The 27,882-nt window shown below is 41.0% G+C and overlaps 1 protein-coding gene across 1 annotated transcript in view; it reads right to left on the reverse strand.

The window, feature by feature from the left end:
• Positions 1 to 5,474: 5,474 nt before the first annotated feature.
• gipc2 (GIPC PDZ domain containing family, member 2) overlaps positions 5,475 to 27,882 on the reverse strand; it is a 73,137-nt gene continuing 50,729 nt past the window's right edge. The window contains exons 3-6 of the mRNA XM_043698703.2: positions 20,507 to 20,687; positions 10,334 to 10,446; positions 8,294 to 8,375; positions 5,475 to 7,894 (exon numbers count right to left, since the gene is read on the reverse strand). Coding sequence (XP_043554638.1) covers positions 7,743 to 7,894; positions 8,294 to 8,375; positions 10,334 to 10,446; positions 20,507 to 20,687 — 528 coding nt within the window. The 3' untranslated portion in view covers positions 5,475 to 7,742. The remainder of the gene's footprint in view (positions 7,895 to 8,293; positions 8,376 to 10,333; positions 10,447 to 20,506; positions 20,688 to 27,882) is intronic.

A 27,882-nucleotide genomic window follows, 5' to 3' on the forward strand; every position in this document is an offset into this window, starting at 1 on the left:
CGAGTTTCTTGTCATAGTGATCTCGAAGGCTAAGTAGGGAGTGATTTATCTTAAGATCTTGTAGTCCAAGACAACAAGGAGTTAATTAATAATCTCACATTAAAGTGTCAGTAGGAAAAGTGATCCATATATGGTAGAATTTTACATAGTTTGGAAAACCGTGGTCTTAAAACCGAACAAAGCAAAAGTAACATGAAATTTAAACACAGTCATACAGCAGAGAAACAGACTCCTCGGTCCAACTCATCCATGCTGACCAAGTTGGATGGTGATTTTATTTCACTAGCACATTTCACAAAGTGCCAAAAATTAAAGATAAATGAGGAACTATTCACAGCATTCATTGGAATGAGCCTGGGGGTTTCGCCTTTCCACCAACACGGTTTCTAGCAGTTTTCTTTCTCTCAGCAACTGCCTCAGGTGCCCTCCATCACCGTTGCTTATGGAGTACCCTTTACACAATGTACCAAGATATGAGGGGCAGGCTAGCTAATGTCATTTGGGAAATTAGACTGAAAGATAAAAGGATTCTGGGTAATCTAAGATGGAGGACAGGAAAAAATTGTGGTTGTAGAGCTGCTCCTTTTTTGAGGTTTATTAGGTGGTGGAGGTGATTTTCTCAAATTCCAGGAGTAGCAATTACTATTTTACATGCTGTTGCACTATTTTGGAACTTTGGGAAAAAATTCAAAACAACAGCACTTTAAAAAAGAAACAAAAACAGACAAAGGCACCGAGCACATGGTCAGGAGGGAGAGGGAGAGGGAGAGGGAGAGGGAGAGAAAGAAACCTACAATACTAACTGACACAGCAGTGAATCTGCACCATTACTGCCTTTGCTGTTTGAGTACATGTATCCCTGGACATTGGAGTACGTCTAGAAAAAATTAACAAATAGCAAAATTCACATCTGACCTCGGAGGAACCTATGTGGGAAAGCTCACAACACAGGAACAGATAAGTACATAGATTTTAACGTGTAACCTTGCTGTAAGTCTGCAATAGTGAATATAGTGGCCTGTCTTGATTAGGTTTTATTGAAATCTATCTCTATTGAATTTTAAAAATATAAACCATAAGTACCAAGTTAGCCTGAAGCACATTATTTTCTAAAAAAAGTGCTATTTTCTGGATCTACAGATCGTGAAGGAGCAAAGATGGCCTTTAGTAGAGTGATATGCTTTTTCTTTCAGATGTGGGCGTTTAGGGAGAGTTTCAATGTTACTGATGATTATGTCTGCAGTAAGTGTGTTTGGTTGTAAATCCAATCAGATCGCATGGATTGGTTGGAGCGACAGTTAGAGGCAATGAGGAATTTACAAGAGCTGGGGGTGTGATGGATGGCAGTTATAGGAAGGGAGGAAAGCTGCAGATAAATTCAGGTAGATGAATTAACTCCAGGAAAGGTAGAAGGAGTATACAGGTAGTGCAGGAGTCTTCTGTGGCTATCCCCATTTCAAACAAGTATGCTGTTTTGGAAAATGTAGGTGGGGGAGGGGTGATGGACTCTCAGGCGAATGTAGCACAAAGTGGCAAGTTTCTGGTATCAAGTCAGGCTCTAATGCAATGAGGGGGTACTTCGGGTTCCAAGTGATCGATTGTGATAGAGGACTCTAGTCAGAGGCACAGGCAGATGGTGTGTTGTCTCCCTGATGCCAGGATCAAGGATGTCTCGGAGAGAGTGCAGAAAGTTCTCAAAAGGGGAGAGGGACCAGCAGGAAGTCATTGTACACATTGGAACCAATGACATAGGAAGGGAAAAGGTTGAGATTCTGAAAGGAGAATATAGAAAGTTAGACAATTTAAAAAGGAGATCCTCGAAGGTAGTAATATCTGGATTACTCCCAGTGCTATGAGCTAGTGAGGGTAGGAATAGGAGGATAAAGCAGATGAATGCATGACTGAGGAACTGGTGCATGGGAGAAGGATTCATATTTTTGGATCACTGGAATCTCTTCTGGGGTAGAAGTGACCTGTACAAGAAGGATGTATTGCACCTGAATTGGCAGGGGACTAATATACCGGCAGGGAAAATAGCTAGAGCTGCTTGGGAGGATTTAAACTAGTAAGAAGGGCCGGGGTGGGACCCAGGGAGATAGTGAGGAAAGAGATCAATCTGAGACTGGTACAGTTGGGAAAGGGAGCGAGTCAAACAAACAGTCAGGGCAGGAAGGAACAAAGCAGAGAATAAGGTAGTACCAATAAATTAAACTGTATTTACTTCAATGCAAGAGGCCTAACAGGAAAGTAAGATGAACTCAGGGCATGGTTAGGAACAATGGGACCAGGATATCATAGCAATTACAGAAATGTTACTCAGGGATGGACAGGACTGGCAACTTAATGTTCCAGGATACAAACGCTGTTGGAAGGATAGAAAGAGGTTGAGGTTGGGGTTGGGGTGGGGCGGCAAGAGAGAAGGCGAGTGGCATTTTTGAGAAGGGATAGTATTACTGCTGAACTTAGGGAGAATACTCTAAGTATAGATCCAGAAAAGTTTTTGGGTGGAACTGAAAAATAAGAAAGGGATGATCACCTTATTGGGATTGTATTATTGACCCACTAATAGTCAGCAGGAAATTGAGATACAAATTATAAGGACATTTCAGTTAACTGTAAGAACAATACGGTGGTCATGGTAGGGGATTTTAAATTTCCAAACATAGATGAAAATGTTAAGGGTTTAGATGGAGAGGAATTTGTTAAGTGTGTACAAGACAAGTTTCTGATTCAGTATGTGGATGTACCTACTACAGATGGTGCAACACATGATCTACTCTTGGGAGATAAGGCAGGGCAGGTGAGTGAGGTGTCAGTGGGGGAGCACTTTGAGACCAGCTACCATAATTCTATTGGTTTTAAAACAGTGACGGAAAAGGATAGACTGGATCTAAAAGTTGAAGTTCTAAATTGGAAGGAGGCTAATTTTGACGTATTAAACAAGAACTTTCAAAAGCTGATTGGAGACAAATGTTCGCAGGTAAAGGGATGGCTAGAAAATGGGAAGCCGTCAAAAATTAAGTAACGAGAGTCCAGAGACAATATATTCCTGTTAGGGTGAAAGTAAAGGCTGATAGGTGCAGGGAATGCTGGATGACAAGAGAAATTGAGGCTTTGGTAAGAAAAAGAAGGAAGCATATACCAGGTAAAGACAGGAGAAATCGACTGAATCCTTAGAAAAGTATAAAGGCAGTAGGAGTATACTTCAGAGGGAAATCGGGAGGGCAAAAAGGGAGCATGAGATAGCTTTGGTAAATACGGTGCCATTACTTAAGAAAGGTGGTAAGGAAAAGTCAGAACTATAGGTGAGCCTGACATCAGTGGTGGGCAAGTTGTTGGAGAGAATCCTGAGACACAGGACTTGTGTATCTGGAAAGGCAAGGACTTATTAGGGATAGTCAGCATGGGTTTGTGCGTGGGAAATCATGTCTCTGTGCGTGGGAAATCATGTCTCATGAACTTGATAGAGTTTTTTGATGGATTGAGGATTGATGAGGGCAGAGCGGTGAACGTGATCTATATGGACTTCCATAAAGCGTTCGACAAAGTTCCTCATGGGAGACTGGTTAACAAGGTTAGATTTCATGGAATAGAGGGAGAACTAGCCATTCGGATACAGAACTGGCTCAAAGGTAGAAAACAGAAAGTGGTGCTAGTCCCAGCAAATGGGACTAGATTAATTTAGGATTTCTGTTTCCATGCTAAACGTCTCTATGACTATATAAAATAGTAGAGTTAAAATGACAAACATCTAAAATGAATAAACAGAGCACTGGAGAAACTCAGCAGGTCTGGCACCATCTGTGGAGAGAAAAATAGTTAATGTCTCCAGTTTTTCTTCAGTAGAATTTTTATTTTAAGTGAATACCTTGGTATTGATCTTCCAGAATCTTTTCAGTGGAGAGGAGGATGAGATGCGACCTTATAGAAGTTTATAATTAATGAGGGGTAAAGATAGAGTTAATGGTAGTTATCTTTTCCCTACGATGGGGGATTTCAACACTAGGGGACACATTTTTAAGGTTAGAGGAGAGTGATTTTAAAGACATGAGGGGCAAATGTTTTACAAAGAGGGTGGTTCATGTGTGGAATGAATTTCCTGCAGAACTGGTGGATGTGGGTAACAATTACAATGTTTAAAAGACATTTGGATAAGTACTTGAAAAGGAAAGGTTTGGAGGGATATGGGCCAGGAACAGGCAGGTAGAGCTAGTTTAGTTTGGGATTATGGTCAGCATGGACTGGTTAGACTGAAGGGTCTGTTTCCATGCTGTATGACTTTAAGATTCTATTAGATTCTAACAATCACAGTGATGAAAGGAAGTAAGCATAACTGCATTATCCAAGAAAGGACGGAGAGCAAAAGCAGGGAAATACAAGCTCGTTAGCCTGGTCTCAGTAGTAGAGGAAATATTAAAATCTATTAGGAGAGACATGCTAACGTGCTCTTAAAAATCATAAAATGATGAGGCAAATTTAACACTGATGTATGAAAGGAAAATTACATTCGATTTATCGACTAGAGTGTTTTGAGGCGATAACAATTAAGGCTGTTGGGATTGGGGTAATATATACAGTGGATTGTGCAATGGTTAGGAGCTAAAACTAAAATAGGAATGAAGGGGTCATTTTTGGATTAGTCATAATTTGTGGGTATCTCAGGGATCAGGGCTTAGTTCTCAGCCAGTTACAATCTACATCAATTACTCTGATGTGGGGATTGAATATAACGCAAGTATTTTAAATCAACTCATTCAGACAGGTCATGATACATTTCCAGTACAGGTGGAACTTGAATCTGGAGATAGTGAGAACTGCAGATGTGGGAAAGTCAGAGTCAACAAAGCGTGGAGCTGAAAAAAGCACAGGAGGTCAAGCAGCATCAGAGGAACAGGAGAGTCAGTGTTTCAGGTCGGGACCTTTCATCATAACTCAGATGCTGGTTGACCTGCTGTGCTTTTTCCAGCTCCACACTTTATTGAACCGGAACCTGGGCCCTCCAACCTAGAGGCAGGGACAATATACTGTGCCATCAGACAAGTCGGCTATTAATGTAATGTAATGTAAGCTATGTGAAGAACACAACAGCACTGCAAACAGCAAGAGACCAATTCAGTTCGAGATAAGTCAAAGTGATGGACTCAGAGCAGTCTATGAAACGTGAGGTTTAGTGGCCTCGAGTCATCCCAGAGTTGAAATAGATGCTGCACAAAATTTGGCCAATGGGACATTAACCAGCAATGAAAAAGGTTGCAAATGCAAGGCACATTACTGAAAAAGGAATACAGCAGACTTCGCTCTGCACTGACCTGGGAGTGCATTAAGAATAGCCAACAGTGGAAAATTTTGTATTGCAGAAATGAAGATACACTATGATGAACGAAAGAAATGACAATGGGCTTAACAGCAAGAACACAACAGCTGCATTTCTGTGCAAAGTTATTTATCAAATTAACATTTTTCACACAAGACAAGACATTTTAATTTTTTTAATAGAAAATAATCTTTACAGAAGACATTTTCACCTGATGTAGTGTAAATCGAATTTCTAATTTTCAGTAGTTCACACACACATGCATTGCTTTAGACAAAGTAGTCATTGTAATCCATTGTTGCATTATGAAATACAATAATGGCAGAATGTCTTTTCCCCCACTGTGTGACACCCTTTGTGAAAAGTGATGATTATGTTATTCTATAATAGTTTGATTTCTTCTGGAAATGCAAGTACAGTAGAAATTTAGTTGAATTGGAAACAAAAAGTGGTCCCATTGAACAGAGCTATCCAAACTGATTGATAAGCAATCACCAGGTTTTGAGCAGGTCAAGCCATCTTACTTTTTGACTCTGGTTAGTCCTGCTTCAATTTTGAGAGCATGTGGATTCGGAAAGTGCCAAGTTATTTGGGAGGTTGGGAGAGGCATGGGAGAACAGTGGTGGAAAGGACATATTGTGCTATCCCATTATTAGTCAATAAATCCCGAATTGAAATACCAAAACCTGCTGATATTTGCAGTTCGAGAAACAAATAATTGGGAATGTTGATTTAAATTTCAGTTGGGAGAGGGCAAGGCTCCCAAACACACTACGGTTAAATGCTTTAGGGTAGCAGTTTTTGAGGTAAGTGTTTCAGTAAAATGATTAGATGGATAAAGAGATATAATATAGATTAAGCACCAATACACCACTGAAAAATATAGCAACTTGAACAAATTCACCAAGATGCAGAATAAAAAGTTTAAATAAATAAATGATTATAGACATCCAAAGCATGATGCAATCTCAATTATATCAGATTATATACTGCATTAAAAGTTATAATGTTCTAAACCTGTGTGGAAAAATAATTATGTAGCTTGAGTCAACCAACAATGTTATACAATAATGACACTCCCAAGAAGTTCTGGCTCATTTCCCAGGTTCCCTGCATCACTGGGATTAAAGAATAGTTTCCAAGGAATCAGATATTGGGTACTGAGGAACTGTGGCAGATGAGGATATTGGTCCAAGGAAAAGCTAAGTGATTTCAGTACATTTGCAGCTGCATTCATATAAATCAACAAGCAATGGGCATTTACAGATTAAATGAACTCAAAGTAGAAAGTATTGGATCGATATGTGAACAGAAACCCTAACAAAATTCTCATCAGATGGTAGTTCTAGTACCACATTTCATGCAAAGATCAAAATCAATAATTTGGTTATAAAACACTGTGATGTGGCATTAGGCACACTGCGGTGAGTAAATTTACGTTTTCATAAAAAACCCAGGTAGTCATTATAAAAAAAACTTCTTGGTTTGCAGTTCTTGATACTTTGAGTCAAACTATGTTAGACCCATAAATGCTTAACATTATATAAAATCCCCACTCGATTCAGCAACTGGAGAGTGCAAAATATTATTTTAGAAAATCTTTGGTCTAATTTATACAGCTATGGTTAATCAATGATGTTGCCAGCCTTTCAGGATATTTATAGGAAGCTGTTATATAATTGAGTATACAGTACCCTTCATTCCGCACCTCAGAGTGCTACCAAAAGCAACAAGCCAGAGTTCCATAAATTTCACATGCTGCCTTTAACACAAGCTTAGTTTTGAATACATCTATAGCTGTAATTTCTTACTTGAATTGTATCCTGCTCACATTACATTTCACCGGCGTCATTGGTAAATGGTCAATTAGGTTATAAGTACTTTGATTACTGTGTGAACTGAGTAGAGGCAGAGCAAGCACAAACTGATCTTAATCCCAGTCACCTTCCTTTATATTTGTATCAAATGCTGATCTCCAGCAGGCACCAGGGAGAGAGAGAAGGCAACTTGAAAAATTAATCGATACTCATGGAACAAAAGTGAGTGTGCACTAGGGTTGATCAAGGCAGCTCAGCATGTCTTTTTCCCCAACAAATCATTTGGGGAAAGTCTGCATTGGGGGGGGGGGGGGGGAACACGACTGCTGGCAGAGTGGTGTAGTATGAAGAGTGCTTCATCCATTGGCTGTATTTTCCATGGCCTTGTGTTTATGATTATCATCTTCTAATTTAGAAATCCAAAAGCATTTATTAAAATTAGACTGAAATAGCATGAATTGACAGTTATAGGGCAAATGAATTGTTTCAATTAAAACTGCATTCTTTCCACTTTCAATCGACACAGTTAATTGTCCATTTGACATTAAAAAGGGAACAGTGAACCAAGAGTTTTCAAACACTGTCCTCTGATCTCTAAAGAAATGTTGGCACTAAAGTCTTCCCTTCTTTGCATCACCTATTGCACCCCAAATGTCAAAGACAAACTCATCCGGAAATGCAAAGTCTCCAAGAGCTTCATCCAGAGCCACTGCAAATTCATCGGGATTTTTCTTGTCCTTTCCAACTTCAACCATGGTTGCAGCTGCACGAAAATAAAAATGGGTACAGATTTTAACAATACATTTGCACGCAAATAGAACCAGGCGTCTGTTTCAAGTATTTGAGATTCTCAAGGGCCTCTCAACATCAGGTCAAAATTTGCCTTTCCTCTGTCCAGAACATGTCACCTGGTGCCATCTCACAGCTTAGACAATAAGGTATATTGTTGCAGAATACTCAAATTGGCCCAAAATTGTTTCCTTCAGGCAATCCAGTATTTTCCTTAAATAACCAGACATTTTGAAACATTGTGGGCATATTACACCCCAAAATCCCAGTGAAACACTTCGAACGTGACATTGCAGGTAACCATGAAAAACAGAGAAACATTTTGACTAAAGATTAACTGTTCCAAAAATATGCACAATAGCAATAAACTCACCTAGCTCTGTATCCCTTATACCCATATAACTTTCCAATAAATCATCAACTTTAGCGATGGCCTTCTCTTCAAATTCAGTGGGCTGTGATTAAAGAAAGTTCAAGGTTAAAAGGCAATTGGCTTAGAGCTGCAAGTGATAAACAAATGGAAAAGCAAATACAGGAGCACAACGACAAAATCTTCTCACTATAGGGATACAAAAAAAGCTCCCACTGAAACCTCAAAATCTCTCAAATGAATTTTGTAGCTAATGAATTATCTTTGCGGTGGTGATCGCATTTCAATAAAGTACAGATGCAAGTTTGTCCAGTGTCAAGTTGCTCCTGTGAAGTAATATGGACTACATTAAAGGTATGAGGTAAACTGACGTTGGCACTAATTTATGGCATTATTTACACAAGTTCAGGTATTGGTCACAAAGCCAACAGAAATTAGTTAATAAATACAGTTGGTTCTGATATAATGCGATAGTACCATTCTCGTGCGATCTTGTGTAATAGCCACGCCATTTAAACTAATTGGCTTCACATCTATCTCAACAAGAGTTTCTCAATTTTCAAAATGCCCTACCAATTTTCCTCTTGGGTCTTTACTTTATCAGAAAAATATGTTCTTACAGAATCACATTACAGACAATACAGGTAAGGAAAGTTTGCATTCCACAAAAAACAGTCTACATTCTTCAATCAGTTTAAAGCACATTTGCATTGAAGAAACACGTGTTACAGCAGTACCAACTGTAATTACCTTAACTTAGAAATTTCAACAGACTGTGGATGAAAACTGGGTGGCTTGACACTAGCCTATAATCTATAAAATCTGAATTAAAATCCGGCCCATTTGATGGAACTGTATAACTAAATAGAATTTATAGCATGGAAATAGGCTACTTTGTCCTCTACTAGGTCTATGTCAGTGTTCATTAGCTATACAAGCCTTTTTCTACTCTGGCTATCTTTCTCAGCCTGCCCTGTATTAATTAGATATGCAGCATTTCTCCCCATAAATGGGTTAACGTTATCTGCTTCAATCACTCCACATTGCAATGAATTCAAAATTCTCACCTATCTGTGGAAATGTTCTTCAACTCAATCTGATCTATCAATAACCATCATATATTTATACTCCAGTATTGTGAACTCATTGTCACAAATTAACCAACCATCCCAAAATTTTGGATTTCAACAATTCCAAAGAACAGTCAAAGGACTTGAACATTAACTCTGCGTCTCCCTCCACAGATGCTGGCAGACCTCCTCAGTTTGTTCAGCACTGTTTTTATTTCAGATCTCCACAGTAATTTGCTTTTGCAAGATTTTCTAGGATTATCCTGGAATTATCCTAGGTATGTGTTGTCCAGGGCACACACTGTCCCATATTTCTCAATGCAGAGATGAAGAAAACTGCCCAAGAAATTATTTATCATTATTATTATTTTTATATGTCCATGCATTACCATATGAAAGCAGCAGCAATAGTGGCTCATACCCCTTTCCTCCAATTTTGACAGATGGATGACTAGAGGCCCCCTGAATCTATCCTTATCAGTACCCTATCCCCCACAATTCTTCTCCAGCAAACTGTCCTCCGTTTTCTCTAACAAGTCTGGTGGCCCTTTTCATACACAAAAATGGCATCTTAGCATCTATCTCAACAAAGGTTTCTCAATTTTCAAACTGTCCCAACCAACTTTCCTCTAAGGTCTTTATCAGAAAAATATGTTCTTACGGCAAATGAAGTTGAATACACAATTATCTTCTATTCAGCATGAATCAACAATCTCCCAGACTGAAAGACATGAAAAATGGAATTTTAGAATACTTGCATGTTGCCAAACTGATACACTATCAGCAGCATATCGGAGGTTCAGGCTGAGGCACACTATTGAGTCAGAGCAGAGAGCTTCACTCCTTATTTGTCAATACTATCCATGGCTGGATTGGATTTAATGCATTGCTAAGAATTCCTTATCTTCAGTGGAAAGACAACAACATTTCTACTTGAATACTTGATACTTGAATGATGTTTTGTAGCACCTACCAATTCCTCAACAGTTGCAGGGCCCTTTGAACGTAATCGTAATGTGCCCCTCCCTGTGCCAATCTTGGCTTCACCACCAGGTCTGGCTCCTCGTGACCTTGGTTCAATCGCTTCTAACAAGGGAATGGAAATTAAGTTAAAGTGAAAACATAGCAAGGAAAAGAGAAAACTGTGACAAAATGTGCGCGATATAGATGGCCTAAAACACTTCATAGCCAATTTTAAAAATTTTGATTTGAATCCACTGTTAGACAAAGTGGACTAGCAGCCAATTTCCCAAAGGTGGCAAATAAATGAATGAACAGAATGATTCAAACAGGTGTGCATTGGTGCTCCATCTTGGATTGCTGCCAGAAATGTCAGAAAACAGTTAACAGATAAAAATGTTGCTTTTGACAGTGACTCCAGCTGTACGAGGTGAAACATCAGTTAGCAAATAAATTGTTAAATCCATAAGTTCGCACTTACAATGCTGTTAAAAACTTTGTTTCAATTAATATTTGGTCATATGACTTAATCACGCAATCACACAATAAAAAGATGCATGATCTCACAGAATGCTTAATTATATTTTCATGTGATGGACTTTGAGAACGTAGGAAATGGCTAGAGTCAGGGAAGAAACAAACCCCATATGTTTAAGATTCACTAATAAATCCCATATGAAAATCAAGGAAAATTTCTTTACCCAGAAAATGGCGATAATGTGGAAGTCAACAAATAGCATGGAAGTATTTGAAGGGTAGCTAGCTGAGGGCATGAGGAAAAAGTGGTTATATTATAAAGAATAGATGAAAGAGAATAAGGACAGGTGGTTGCAGAACATGAACTCATGGATAAGTCTGAAAACGCTGCAGATGCTGTTTTGCACCCTCACTTTAATGTAGTGCCGCCTGTGCCTGAACCATGATTTCAAAAAGAGAAAATCAATTCCTTTCAAATTGCTAACTATGTTTAAAGAAAAATGCACAACAGTACCTGGGCAAGCAGGAAGTGACAAAATTCAAGTGGGGAGCCTGAAACTATCACCACTAATGGAGGCCATTTGAAGACAGTGGAAGTGACACTTCAGAATGAAAGCATGCAGACCTGTGACAGCTGAGAGTTCACTCTCTATGGTCAGGAGGTTTTCAAATACAAGAAAGAAACAGAAGGTACCGAGAGATCAACAGACATGGGTAGAATATTGATTTAGATATGGAGATGGCTGTAAGTATAGGTGCACCTTGATTTACACTCATTTAAATTCTGGGGCATAGATAGAAAATACAAGAAATACTCAGTGATTAGACAGTATCTGTAATGCAACTAAAGTGCACATTTCAAATCAATGATCTTTCTTCCAAACCTGAAGATCAATGAATTTAACTGCACAATGCAGGTGGAATCTTTGGATTGTTAATAACCTGCAGTTATATAGCAAATCTGAATTCACTGAAACTTCACAACATGATCAGAAAGTGTTAGATTGCTAATCTACAATACCTTTGGAATCTCTTATCTATCAGGAATCATGATAGAATCCCTACAGTGTGGAAACAGGCCACTTGACCCAACGAGTCCACACCGACCCTCTGAAGAGTATCCCACCCAGACCCATTCCCCTACCCTAGTACTGTACATACTGGACATGACTAATGCACCTAACATACACATCCCTGAACAGTGCGCAATTTACTACAGCCAATTCACCTCACCTGCATATCTTTGGATTGTTGGAGGAAACCCACGCAGACAGGGGGAGAATGTGCAAACTGAACACAAACAGACAGTCACCCGAGGTTGGAATCGAAACCAGGTCCCTGGTGCTGTGAGACAGCAGTGCTAACCACTGAGCCACCGTGCCACCGTAAACGACTCCACTCAATGATTACCTCTCAGTAACAGGTCACACAAATTCCAGTCAAATTCAGCATGAAATGAGAGGCATTGGTAAAACAATGTCCATAGCTCCACCAAGTGGCTAAGTCAGAGTGCAGTCACATATTAGCACTACATGTTCTGCTTTAGAAGCTCCATGCAATGTGACAATGATTAAGCTTTATTTTCTCTCAAACTGATTTGGCAGTGGAATAAATATTGGACAGAATGTTGGAAGAATCTCCCTGCTGTCTTTTCTGAGCACCAGAGAAGGTGGATGAGTCTTTGGTTTAAAGCCTCATCCAAAAGATAGGGCCATCAACAATGTAGCACACCTTGAATAATGCACTGGAAGTGTCATTTGTGTGTTTGAGTTGGGTTTGAATGACAGGAGAGTGTTGCCAACCAAGTCACATAGCAGTCATCTGTAAACGAGATTCGCAGTATACAGATGTCACATGAACATTCAGAGAAGTGAAATCATAGTATTATCATTCCCAGACCATGTTGTAGCAGGACATTGGTGTCAAATCCTGACAGAAAGCAGTGAAGTGAATAAACCAATCCCAGATGAGACAATGTATACTAACTGCACGGTTCTGGCCTGTTCCCAGCAACCATTTCCTTTGACACCTTCAGGCCTGCACTCAGGAGTCAAAGAATCATAGAGATATACAACGCAGAAACAGACCCTTTAGTCCAACCCGTCCATGCCGACCAGATATCCCAACTCAATCTAGTCTCATCTGCCAGCACCTGGCCCATATCCCTCCAAACCCTTCCTATTCATATCCCCATCCAAATGCCTCTTAAATGTTGCAATTGTACCAGCCTCCACCACATCCTCTGGCAGCTCATTCCATACACGTACCACTCTCTGCATGAAAAAGTTGCCCCTTAGGTCTCTTTTATATCTTTCCCCTCTCACCCTAAATCTATGCCCTCTAGTTCTGGACTCCCCGACCCCAGGGAAAAGACTTTATCCATTTATCCTATCCATGCCCCTCATAATTTTGTAAACCTCTATAAGGTCACCCCTCAGCCTCCAACACTCCAGGGAAAACAGCCCCAGCCTGTTCAGCCTCTCCCTGTAGCTCAGAACCTCCAACCCTGGGCAACATCCTTGTAAATCTTCTCTGAACCCTTTCAAGTTTCACAACATCCTTCCGGTAGGAAGGAGACCAGAATTGCACGCAATATTCCAACAGTGGCCTAACCAATGTCCTGTACAGCCACAACATGACCTCCCAACTCCTGTACTCAATACTCTGACCAATAAAGGAGGCATACCAAACGACACCGTCACTATCCTATCTACCTGTGACTCCACTTTCAAGGAGCTATGAATCCAAGGTCTCTTTGTTCAGCAACACTCCCTAGGACCTTACCATTAAGTGTATAAGTCCTGCTAAGATTTGCTTTCCCAAAATGCAGCACGTCGCGTTTATCTGAATTAAACTCCATCTGCCACTTCTCAGCCCATTGGCCAATCTGGTCCAGATCCTCTTGTAATATGAGTTAACCCTCTTCGCTGTCCACTACACCTCCAATTTTGGTGTCATCTGCAAACTTACTAACTGTACCTCTTATGCTCGCATCCAAATCATTTATGTAGATGACAAAAAGTAGAGGGCCAGCATCGATCCTTGTGGCACTCCACTGGTCACAGGCCTCCAGTCTGAAAAACAACTCTCCACCACCACCCTCTTGTCTTCTACCTTTGAGACAGTTCTGTATCCAAATGGCTGGTTCTCCCTGTATTACATGAGATCTAACCTTGCTAATCAGTCTCCCATGGGGAACCTTGTCAAATGCCTTACTGAGGTCTATATAGATCACATCTACTGCTCTGCCCTCATCAATCTTCTTTGTTACTTCTTCAAAAAACTCAGTCAAGTGTGTGAGACATGATTTTCCACGCACAAAGCCATGTTGACTATCCCAAGTCAGTCCTTGCCTTTCCAAATACATGTACATCCTGTCCCTCAGGATTCCCTCCAACAACTTGCCCACCACCGAGGTCAGGCTCACCAGTCTATAGTTCCCTGGCTTGTCTTTACCACCTTTCTTAAACAGTGGCACCACGTTTGCCAATCTCCAGTCTTCCGGCACCTCACCTGTGACTATCGATGATATAAATATCTCAGCAAGAGGCGCAGCAATCACTTCTCTAGCTTCCCACAGAGTTGTCGGGTACACCTGATCAGGTCCTGGGGATTTATCCACCTTTAAGCGTTTCAAGACATCCAGCACTTCCTCCTTTGTAATCTGGACATTTTGCAAGATGTGACTTCCACACTGGAACTTTACAGATAGCAGGTTCAGAACATCTCACTCATCAATTCTGCATTCAACATCCTCACTCCAGCCAAGCTGCATAAAAATAGACCTTATTAGAACATTGAACAGGGCCTCTGACCCACTACATATATGCCAACCACGATACTGTCTAAATCAATCCCAGCTGCCTGCACATGATCGGTATTCCTCGAATCTCTGCCTGTTCATGTGCCTGTCTAAATGCCTCTTAAACAGTGCTATCCATTCTGCTAATACCGTCTTCCCTGCTCGCACGTTCCAGGCACCTACTACGCTCTGTGCGAAAACCTAGCCTGGCACATTTCCTTTAAATTTTCTCCCTCCCACTTAAACCGATGTCCTCAAGTATTTGATATTTCCATTCAGGGGATAAAGAAAAGACTCCAACTATCCACCAGTCCATGCCTCTTACAATTTTATGCACTTCTATCGGGTCACCCTTCAGCCTCTAACACTCTAGTGAAAACAATCCACTTTTGTCCAACCTCTCCTTGTAGCTAATACAGTCCAATCCAGATAAAATTCTGGTAAACCTCTTTTGCATCCTCTCCAAAGCCTTCACAACATTCTTACAGTGAGGGGATGGAGCTGCACACAGTACTCCAAAAGTGGCTGAACTAAAGTTTTACACAGCAGCAACATGATTTGAATTGGAATGATTTATTGTCACTTTTATTTCACAGCAAATAATACAGTAAAATACAGTCAAAAGCTTCAACTGTCATCACAATCGGCACTATTTTGAATAATTTAAGAATAAAAGAATAAAAATATATAGCTGAAAAGGAGCCCATCTTCGTTCTGCTGCCTCCACCATGAGATCTGTGCCCTGAGCTGGGTTACCAATGAAACCTGAACCTTCACCACACCTCCACCACCTTGCCACCTGATCCAGACCCAATGGCAGAATCGCCACCTCGTCGTGGCTGGGTCCACCTCGCCAACACTGCACTGAAGCTGGGTGCCATGCTGGATCTTCCCCACTCCAAGCCGACCACGCTGTTGCCGAGGACTGGAGTCTTCCCTCTGGGCCGTCCACAACCAGGAGCCCCCAGAGCTGCTCCAGCTGCCCTCCTCCATGATGTCACCTTCTCTGCCACTACGGATAGGAAGAGGAGGAAGGGAGGAAGCAGCCAGTCTGGAGCAAACAAGCTCAGGAGCCAAAAAGCTACCTACCTTGCCAGTGCTGCCACTTTGACAAAAAAAAACTGACTGGATGATGGAATAATGTGTCCTTTGGCAAGGGAGTCAGAACTAGGAGTCTGGTCTCAGGGTACATCATGGTCCATTCTAGACTGAAATAAGGAGCAATTTCTTCAGAAGGTGGTAAACGTAGAATTCTCTACTACAGATGACTGTGGTGGCGAAGTGAGTGAATATATTTAAGAAAGGAATATATGTCAATGAGTTAGTATTATCGAGGTGTTTGGGGAGAGGGGAGAATGGCACTGAGATAGAGGATCAAACATGATCATGTTGAATGGTAGAACAGACTCCATGGTCTGAATAGCCATCTTTTGCTCATATTTTCTAGTCTTTTGCCAACTGGTGAAAACGGTTTTTGCTCCTTTGTAGCACTAGCCTCTGCCACTCTCTCCTCAGCTACAGCAAAAGGGTTTTCAGGGGAGGGTTTGCCTACTGCAGACTTGGTCAGCACTGTTCCATGCGCAAAGTCAAAATAACACATGCAACTCAATGAAAAACCCCCAGATCTATTTAAAAGACTGCAAAACCTATACTTCCCAGCAGGCAACCGAGAATTTATAAACATTTACTGGAAGACATAAAAACCACTGCCAAAGACCATTGGCTTAACCACAAAGGAAAATTCAAAGCTTTCAAACAAATAACTGACAGCTTTTTTTTAAACTCAGATTACTTGCAACAATTCTCCTTTGACTTTCAAGTTCAAGTTCTAAAACCTTCACCTAGATGATGCTTTACTTCTTCCCAAATAAATGCACAATTATATAGCATGATGAAAAAATTGGGACCCGCCTGTCTCAGAGACTGATGCCAAAACATTAAATGTCCAATCACATACTCAGGCAAGAACATCTCATGTTTGAAATATTCTGCAAATACACTGAATGAGGCACTTGCTGTGTTTCTAATCATATTGAAGAGTTGAATCTGGACATTAACATGCAAATTCTACTAAATTCCTTTTATTTCTGCTTTTAGCGAGTTTTGAGAAGATTTGTAGCTCAGATTGAGATTCTGGATGTAGGTTTGCTCACTGAGCTGGAAGGTTCATTTCCAGACATTTCGTCACCCTACTAGGTAACATCTTCAGTGGGACTCCGGACGAAGCACTGCTGCTGATTCCTGCTTTTTATTTATATGTTTGGGTTAGTGATGTCGTCATCTGTTTTTTTCTCAGGGGGTGGTAGACAGGGTCTAACTCGATGTGTTTGTTGATAGAGTTCTGGTTGGAATGTCATGCTTCTAGGAATTCTCACGCCTGTCTCTGTTTGGCTAGAAGCAGGGCATTCCAACAGGAAATTACATCACCAACCCAAGCATAAATTGAAAGCATGAATCAGCAGCAGTGCTTCGCCCAAAGTCCCACTGAAGATGTTACCTAGTAGGGTGACAAAATGTCTGGAAATGAACCTTCCAGTTCAGCATGCAAACCTACATCCATTTCTGCTTTCTATAGGTTTAGCTATAGCTGGTATACAGTTGAAACGAAGTCCTTGGTATTGAATTCAGGGCCATGAAACCTCATGGTATAAAGTTAAACATGGTCAAAAAAGCCTCTTGCTAATTGCCATCTACAAAACACCCTCAATTGATGAATCAGTTCTCCTCCATGTTGTACAACAACTGGTACAAGCACCAGGGCTGGTAAGAGCACAGGAGGCACTCTGGATGGGTTATCTGAATGTCCATCACAATGAGTAGCTCGGTAGCAAAATTACTGACAGAGCCCCAAAGGACTCAACCACTAAACAGGGTCTACAGCAACTGGTGAGGGAACCAATAAGAGGGAAAAATAGATGAGACCTCAACATCACAGCCTAACCATTACAGACTTATCATCAGTAATCCAGAACTCCTCTAACGTTCTGGAGACACAGGCTCAAATCCTATCATGGCAGATGGTGAAACATGAATGCAATTAGAAAAATCCAGACTTAAATACTGGCAATCACGCTACTGTCGATTGTCATAAAAACCAATCTGGTTTGCTATTTGTTTAAAGGAAAGAAATCGGAAATTTTTTCCATGTCTGGATTTCACTGTTCCATAATAATACTCTTCATTGTTCTCTGGGGAACTAGGGATGGATAATAAATATCAGCAACACCCATATCCCATGAATTGATTAAAAACGCAAAAGATTTGATACGAAGGACACTGCTGGCCATCAACAGCAGAATTATATGTAACCACAAGTAGCAACTTCTGTGGCCGTGCATATCTACCACTACCATCAGATCCACCCTGGTTCCATGCAAAACGCATGAAGCATGTCAAGGACAGCACGAGGTACAACCTACAAATAGAGCAAAAATACAGAACTAGTGCGTTTAAACAACAGAAGCAGCAAGTGATATATAGAACCAATGATCCCACAACTAACAGGTCAGACCTCTGCAGTTCTGCCAACATCCAGTCATGAAATTGCTCAGCTTTGTCTCTCACACACACACAAGTCCAAATCCAACAGAAACAGAAACTTCTCAAGAAACGTAGCAAGTCAGGTAGCATCTGAGAGGAGAAAACAGAGTTAATGTTTCCAGTCTGCTATGGCTTTTCATCAGAAACAACAAATCCAACGCAGCCAATTACTCCCATCAGTCTATTATCAATCAATAGCGCTTCAAACAGTAACTGCTTTGCAATACTATGCTCACTGTTACTCCAGGAGAAAGTGAGGACTGCAGATGCTGGAGATCAGAGTCAACAGCGTGGTTTTGGAAAAGCACAGCAGGTCAGGCAGCATCCGAGGAGCAGGAAAATTGACATTTCAGGCATAAGCCCTTCATCAGGAATGAGGTTTGTGGGCAGGAGGGCTGAGAGATAAATGGGAGGGGGGAGATGGCACGAAGCTGGGAATGCAATAGGTAGATGAAGGTGGGGGAAGTGGCGATATGTCGGAGGGGAGGGTGGAGCGGATAGATGGGAAGGACAATGGACAGGTCAAGAGGGCAATGCTGAGTTGGAGACTTGGGACTGGGATAAGGTGGGGGAGGGAGAATGGGGAAACTGGTGAAACCCACCACTGTTGGTACAAATCCAACTTAGTCTCTGGGCAGTGGCAACTCCCAGGATGTTAGAATTGGATGATTAAGTGATCGTAATGTACAAATTTAGCTAAGCAGAGAATGATTTTGAGCAGTTCCTTTTCATTCAGGACGGAACGGAATTATACTATACTGCACCCCCCTCCAACCCCCCCAAGAGGTTCACATTAGACTCAACGATAAATTGTGAAGGTTACATTAACATCACTTTCCAAGCACGGGAAGAACAATCCTTAAAGGACAAGGGCAGCAAATAAGCACGGCCACCTGTTAGCTCCCCACCAAATCACAAAGCATACTCTATTCTAACTGTATTGCAATCCCTTCACTGTTGCTGGGTCAAATTCCTGGAATTTGCTTCTCACCAGCACTGCACATGTACCCCCCCTCAACATGAATGACAGCAACAGCTGCAGTTCATGAAGGCACCTTGACAAGGGTAATCATGAATTGGTAGTATGACGAACAATAAATGCAGAACCAGCTAACAATGCCCACATTCTGCAAACAAATAAAAAAGATGTGCATTCTGTTAAACAACAACTCAATAGTTTCACGGTCACTTTGGAATGGCAGAGCAGGCAGGATAAATTGATGGTGGTGGGTTAGGTAGCATTCACTAACTCTTCAAAAAAAACACAGCCACAATGCAGCACACAGTTTTAAAGAAAAGAATCAGTCTTTAAACGTGCCCTAGATACAGACTGATGCAAATAAGAATAAGAAATAGGTGCGGGAGTAGGTTGATCAGCCCCTCATGCTTGTTCTATCATTCTATAAAATGATGGCTGAACTGCCACAGACCTCAACTCCTCTTTTGTGCCAGCTCCTCATACTCCTCAATTCTGACAATTCAAAAATCTATTACTTCTGCTTCAAACATTTCCAATGATCTAACCTACACAAGTCTCTGGAATAGAGAATTCCAGGTATACTCTACATTCCACAAAAGGAAATTACTTTGCCTCTCAGTTTTAAAGGAAAATACCCTTATTCTTTAGATATGTCACCTACTTCAAGACTCCTCCACTATTGGAAACACTTTCTTAACATCTACCCTACCAAGCTAACTTATAATCTTGTATTGCCCAATATAAACACATCTCATTCTTCCAAATACTAATCTGTTTAGCTATCATTCATAAGGCAACCCCTTCATCCCAAGAATCAATCCAGTGCATCTCATCTGAACACAGTCTCCAAAGCCAGTACATCATTTCTTAAATGTGGTGAATAAAACACAGTACTCCAGGTGTGGCCACACCAACAGCCTGTACAGTTCTAAACAAACATGCCTGTTTTTAAACTCCAGTTCCCTTACAATAAAGGCCAAAATTTAGTTTACCTTAATTACTTGCTGCACCTGCACGCTAACTTTGTCTTTTGTGCTCAAGAGTAACCAGATTCCTCTACACTGCAATTTGTGGGAGCTATTCCCCATTTAAATAATTATGTGTCGTTTGATACTTCCTACCAAAATACATGACTTCAGATTTTCCTACATTAAATTCCACTCACTCAAATCATTTAACCCCTTACAGATCCTTGCCCTCATCACAATATGCACCTATCTTTGTACCAGTAGCAAATTTGGATACATTATATTCTGCTCCCACTTCAAGGCATGAATATAGATTTAAATAATTGAGGCCATAGTATCCATCTTTGTTGTTAAACAGCTCCAGGGTGGGCTGAGAGAGGAAGGAGTAGGACTGTAACCACATTAGTTGTCAAAACTTACCAAATGCTTTTGTCGTTTCAACCAGCTTCAAAGTGAATGTCTGGCCTTTTGGCAACTCTTTCAGCATCTTGGCCACTTCATAATGCCGACATCCCACTACACCCTGGCCATTAATTGACTCAATGTGGTCACCGACAAGGATTACTTTGACTCGGTCGATGATGCTGTTCTCTTTAATGCGCTAGAAAAAGAAAGAAAATGAAAATAACAAGCACTGTTAGGGTCAAGCAGCATTAACTTCTTTCCAATAAACACTCTGCAACAGAAATAGCTTGTGACTGTCAACATACTCAATATGTCTGCTATATTTTAATTCTTACCTCATGCTATATTCAACACATTAATATATTTGCACTCCTCCAAATCAGGCCTCTCTGCAATGCTGACTATAATCACTCCAAAATGTTATTGTTAATAAAGATATGTTTAAGTTGGAAAAAATCTCAGTTTAGGAAGCCAACATGGTTTAGGAAGCCAATATTCAAGCTGTCAATGTTCTGCTCATTGCTTCACTTGACGAAGTGCTACCCAGTTGGCTGTCTTCTTTCTAAACTTCTCAGGACATTGGCAGAATCACATGTGGTACCTTATCTACAGAAGAAAAAAAAACTCCAACATAAATGAATGAAAACTAAGCAGATCCAGCTATTCCTCATCTCAAACAGTGAGCCATACCAATGCAATTATGAGCTTATGTGATTAATACTGTAAACCTGAAATCTCCTCAAAATATCACCAGGTCAGCAACGTCAAATTTGTACACTGCCTTTTGATCCCCATGCTAACTAACAAGCTTCGAAAAAATCCAGCAACTCTGACAAATTAAGCAATACTGGACACCCATGAGATGCTGTAGGTCATCAGCAGAATTGCATTCAATCTCAGTCTGTAACCTCAGTGTTATATGTCTCCCACTTTAGTATCATTAACAAGATAATAACTCTGATTTTAACTCTGTTTTACTGAAAAATGCAAGTAGGCATGCCAACAACATCCGTAGAAGTTAGGTAACATACAGTCGTACAGCACGGAAACAGACTCTTCAGCCCAACTTGGCCATGCCAATCAGGTTTCCGAAACTGAACTAGTCCCATTTGCCTGCTTCTGGCCCATACCCCTCTGAACCTTTCCTATTCATGTACCTGTCCAAAAATGTTTTTAATGTTGTAACTGTACCTGCATCTATCACTTCCTCTGGCAGTTCATTCCACATACAAACCAACCTGTGAGTGGAAAAAAATGCCACTCAAGTACTTTTAAATGTTTCTCCCCACATCTTAAACATAGCCTGGGGTAAAGACCTTCACTATTCACTTTATCTATGGCCCTCATGATTTTATAAACCTCGACTCCCCTCAGCCTCCGATGCTCCAGGGAGAAGTTCCAGCTTATCCATTCTCTCCTTATAACTGAAACCCTCCAGTCTCAGCAACATCACTGTAAATCTTTTTTGCACCCTTTCCTGCCATGGACATGATGAAATAATGATCAACAGATCAAATCTAAAAACACATGAACTTAGTGCAGGAACAGATAATTCGAGCCAGCTCACCATTTGATACAATCAATACTGATCTCATGTTGCCTCAACTCCACTTTCCTGCTTACTCTCCAATAACTTTCAATCATCACTAATTAAACATTTGTCAATCACCTCAAATTTATGCATGCTCCAGCAACCACCATATTCTGAGGTAGTTAACTCCACAGACTTTGAGAGAACTAGGAGGAGAGATTAGGACCCCAGGGTACAGCCTCAGAGTGATGTGATGACTCTTTCAAATTGAGACAAGGAGGACTTTCTTCAGCCAGAGGATGCTGATTCTGTGGAATTCATTGCTGCAGAAGGCTATGGAGGCCAAGATATTGAGTGTATTTACAACAGAGATAGATAGATTCTTGATTAGTAAGGGGATCAAGGATTACAGGGAGAATGCAGGAGAATGGGGTTGAGAAACATATCAGCCAGGATTGAATGGCGAAACAGAGTTGGTAGGCCCAATGGCTTAATTAAAATTCTGTATTTTATGGTCTTATGCGGTTGTCTTCAGCAAATGTTCATCATTTTGAAATCTGCTATCCCTTTTCTGAGAATTATGACCTCTCGTTCTAGATTGCTCTATGAGGAAACATCCACTCTGTGTTTACTTTATCAGTCATCTTTAGCATCTTGCAAAGTTCAGTTAGATCTTCTCTCATTCTTCTAAATTCCAGAGTTAAGGCCTAAACTGTTCAATCTCTCTTCATAAGTCATCTCTGGAATTGAGCCCCAAGTAAGGGGATCAAAACTGTATGCTCCAAGTGTTATCTCACGACTGCTTTGTGTAGTTGCAGAAACACTTTCCTACTTTTACCCTCTAATCCTTTAGTAATACAGAGAAATCTCGATTATCCGAATGAGATGGGCGGGCAATATTTCGTTCGGACAATTGATTATTCGGTTAATGTCTTTCCTCTGGGCCTCGGAATTTTCTGAAGTACTCTTTTTCCTCGCTCTGCCTGCCTTTCTCCCTCTCTCTGTCTCAGGGTTTGTTTCTAAGCAGACACACACTTGTGTGTAAGGGGCCTGCAGCACTGCTGAAGCCTTCCACACTTCCATTAGTTCAATGGGATTGACACAGCGGTCACCAGCTAGGTCTGCTTCCCGTTCCGGAGACTAGCCAGCAGCACACTGCGCACGTGCCCCCTCACCCCCACCCACCTCCACCCCCTAACCATGCGTGCTTCTGCCTCCCCAGTCAGCCCCCCCCAGGGCAGCCAGACTGGACACCAACAGCAAGACTGCTGTTGCCTTTTTTTTGGGGGTGGGGGGGTCTCAAAACAGCATATATACAAATATGCGCGCGCACGCACACAAACTTTTTACTGCAACATTTTGACAAGTTCCACCTTTGCCCTGTACAGGACAATGCTGGAGAGATTATCTGGGGAAGGGGGGTTTAGGATACACCCCTGCGTAGAACTTCAGGGAAAGTGTGGGAAGAGAGAGAGAGCGGGCAGACAGTCATTTGGAGACGGTGCCTGGGCTCCCATCGATGCCCAGGGCTGTTCTTGACAGCATTTCAGTAAGCCGAATTCATTTTTAATCATTGTAAACAAAAGAAGTGATCAGTGTTGGAAACACCTCTTTGATGTAATGTTTCTATTGGGACCTTGAGATCTTCTTCGGATGCACCAGAATTCAGATAATCGAGATTCCTCTGTAAATGCCTTGATGTTCAATGGCATTACTAATCTCCTGCTATCAACATCCTCAGGGTTACCACTGACCAAAACTTGAACCAGTCATAAATACTGTGATGACAAGATCTGGTCAGAGGCGAAGAATTCTATGGTTGATAACTTACATCCTGTCTCCCCAATGCCTGCAACAATATAAATGTTATAATTGTGATGGAATACTCTCCATTTGCCCGAATGAGTCCAGTTCCTACAATACACAAAGCTCAAAACCATTCAGAACAAAGCAGTCTGCATGATTAGCAGCCCATAAGCCGCCCTCAAACATGAACTCTCTTTATCACTGATGCATTGTGGCAGCAGTATGTGTCATTTCCAAGATCCATGGCATGAATTCACCAAGCCTCCCTTGACAACTCCTGTCAAACTCACAAGCTCCAACATGAGCAAGAGCAAGAAATGGGCAAGAGCAAGAAATGGGAATTCCCTCTGAGCCACACACCACGCTGGCCTGAAACTATATCACCTTTTCTTCACTGTTGCTGGGTCAGAATCCTCTTTCTAACAGCTGTGAGGGCCCTTATTCCCCGAGGACAGTCGCAGTTCAAGCAGGCAGCTCACCACCAACTCCTCTGGGGAAATTAGAGATAGATTGTAAATGCATACCAAGCCAGCCATGTCCATATCACACAAACGAATTTTAAAATATGAAATGCTCAATTTCTCTTGGAGTGATTAGTGCAGATGCTTTGAAGTTAGACAGATACATGGGGGCAAAGAGAATAGAAGATATATTGAAATAAATGGTCGCAAAGATGGCGGATTTAGATCAGGAAAAATGGAAGGACGCAAATGGAACATATTTCTGTGTGATTTAAACTATGTAATTTATTACAAGAGAGAGTCTAACCAACTCTCTATGCTCCACCTAGACATGTTTGAATAAAGCAAATCTTTGAAGAAATTTCCCCAAGAAAAAGGATAGGAGGTGCACATTGATGAGAATATTCCTGGTGAACCAAGCAGCAAGATCTCTGTCAAAGATCAATTCTTAAGTAACCTAGTTATCCCAGACTGTCCACCTCAAACTATTTGAGAGTCACTATATTATTTAGTACAAACCAAATGTTTAAAAATAATGAAAAATGCAATTAAAAATAAAGAAGTTGGACTCCGTGCAAAATTGGGGAGAAAGTGAGGTCTGCAGATGCTGGAGATCAAAGTTGAAACTTTATTGCTGGAACAGCACAGCAGGTCAGGCAGCATCCAGGGAACAGGAGATTCGACGTTTCGGGCACAGGCCCTTCTTCAGGAAGAAGGGCCTGTGCCCGAAACGTCGAATCTCCTGTTCCCTGGATGCTGCCTGACCTGCTGTGCTGTTCCAGCAATAAAGTTTCAACTCCGTGCAAAATTGGGTCAATCCCCAATTCTCAGTCTCCAAACTTAAGAGACACCATAATCTACACTACCATAATGAATGAGAGAGGAAGCAACTCAGACTAATCTTGATTGTAATCAACAGATCTCGACAGGTAATAAGCTGTGAACTAGGCTGTGCTGGTTTCTATGATTTGAAGGTGCCGGCATTGGACTAGTTGGACAAGGTCAAGAATCACACCACAACAGGTTATAGTCCAACGGGTTTATTTGAAAACAATAGTTTTCAGAGTGCTGTTCCTTCCTGATGAAGGAGCAGTGCACCGAAAGCTAGTGCTTTCAAATAAACCCATTGGACTATAACCTGGTGTGGTGTGGTGTGATGTGATTTTTGATCATACTGGCTTCTCACAGATACACAATCTGCTGATAGGGAGGGGAAGAAGAATTATTACATTAACAACAATCACAATCATCATGCACAAATCTGTCATGCAGATCTTCAATGATAGTTTGAATATGCTTCAAATAGACAAAAGCTGTGACTTCCTACTTAGGCAGAGTCAGTAAAATAGGGTTCTCTCCTAAATGGTACTGTCTCTTTTTTTTTAAATAAAGCACGGTCACTGTTTGAAAAACAAACTGCCACTTCCTCACTTCCGTATCTCTATCCTCCCACTTGCTGCTTCCTTCAGCTAGCTCCCCCAGGCCCTCACCCAAAGTGAGAGAAGTGAGCCAGGAAATGGATGAGTCAGAAAAAATGTTAAGAATTACTGAGTAGTGGGTGGGTGATTTTTGGGTTGATTAGGTTCAAGGTGTCCAATACATCGTTCATGTTAAAAATACACTTTAGAAACATAACTCGTTTTTACAACATGTTTATATATGGGAAAGTAATTTTCCTTTAGCATGGCCTTTTTTCAAGAACACATCAGAAATGCGAAAGAGAAGGCAGCAATGCAACTCTCTGGTATAGGCTTCTTACAGCCACTAGATGGCAATGCAATACACATTCATTCCAATGGTCCCTGGCAAACACAAGGCATAGGAGCAGAAGTTGGCCTTTCAGCCCATTGAGCCTGTTTTGCCACTGCGACTATGATGACCTGAGATCCAACTCCACTATTTCGCCTTTTCCTTATCAACCTTGATTCCCTTACTGATTAAATCTGTGTCGCAGCCTTGAATGTACTCAATGAATCAGCCTTGACAACCCTCTGCAGTAAAGAATTCCACAGATTCACTACCCTCTCAGAAGAAATTCCCCATCATCTGTCTCAAATGGGAGAACCCTTATCCTGTAATGATGCCCTCTGCTCCCTGACTCAACTATAAGAGAAAACAACTTGTCTGCATCTACTCTATAAAGTTCCCGAAAACTCTTGGATGTTTCAGTCAGGTTGCCTCTCATTTTTCTACATTCCAACAAGTACCGACCCAAGCTGAGAACAAAGAACAATACAGCACAGGGACAGGTCCTTTGGCCCTCCATGTGTTAGTTCCCTTCTTGAGATTCTTACACGCTTGATGCAACTGCAATACTCCAAATTCTGCGAACAGCCACAATTTATTTCAGCAAGTACAAGCCTTTGCAGGATCACTAAACACTCTTCGCGAGGCTTGTGGAGCCATATCAAGAGATGTCTCCCGATAAAGGGAACAGTCCCCCCTTTGTACAGGATTTTACATCACAGTCAGTCATGCATGCAAGACACCACCCCCTGCCACTCTCCCATAATCACATTTTATTTCTCAAAACAGTGAGTGATTAGGTTATTCCTCAAACAGCAGTATTTAGAGTATGAATTGATAGTCACATCCTGCCTGCAAGACAGAAAAAAAACACCCTCCTACCCCCAGGACATCCAATGTCTTACATGTCAGCAGAACAAATTAACCCTTTAACATCTCTCAAGCCTGTGCAGACACATTTTGCCCTTCTACACTAAAACTGTCTTCACAAAGAACAAAGAACAATATAGCACAGGAACAGGAAATATTCAATCTCTCCATACAAAACAAAATTTCAAGAGCTGTCATCAGCAAAGTCAACCTTTTCTGGACTACCTCCAATGCTAGTATGAGACCATGATGAATACAATTCAGATGTAATTACATGAACTGCAATCAGACAAGTATTTTTAGGAATGTGAAGCAGAATGCTTTCTTCCCATTAAAGTGTATATCCATGAACTTAAACTGTCAACTTGTTGACATTAGTCAATAGCTATTTCTGAGGACAGATAAATAACAAGCATACATATATGTGATTGAAGGACCCAAGTGCTAACCGAAACAATTCAGATTTATTCCCTATTCTCCCAAAGCCATACAGAAAGGGGAATGGGAGGGGCATGTAGTCATAACGTCATCTTGGTCAAAATTTGGTTTTGAGTTTCACAGGTGTGTCAGTTTCAGAGTGGTTAGGTGTTTGTATTGATACATAAACAGTAAGATACAAAGGGCATCCTGGAAAGTGACTTCTGTCAAAAGGAATATATTTTAATGTATTAGCTAAGTAATTGTGAGTGGTACTGAGAGACAGCCTTAGGTAGCTCCATAAGTAGCTTTGTCTTCATGATCGGTTTGACCAATGAATCAAATCATTAATGAGGCACAAAAACGGAACATTCGGTAATATAAAACAGAACAGATTACAAAGAAGCAATCTAGAACTGTTATGGCTACATGATAGATCTTTGAATTCACTGAGATCTGATCCAGTGGGAATTTCATGGTTATCAGTACTTGAGAGTTTATAACCCAGAGAATCTAACTGCATATTTAATTGTCAATTACAGTTTATGCCGTAAACCCTG

Source organism: Chiloscyllium plagiosum, unplaced genomic scaffold (genome assembly GCF_037043375.1).
Source record: "Chiloscyllium plagiosum isolate Xiang-an unplaced genomic scaffold, Cpla_swu_hap1 HiC_scaffold_9, whole genome shotgun sequence".
Taxonomy (NCBI): Eukaryota; Metazoa; Chordata; class Chondrichthyes; order Orectolobiformes; family Hemiscylliidae; genus Chiloscyllium; species Chiloscyllium plagiosum.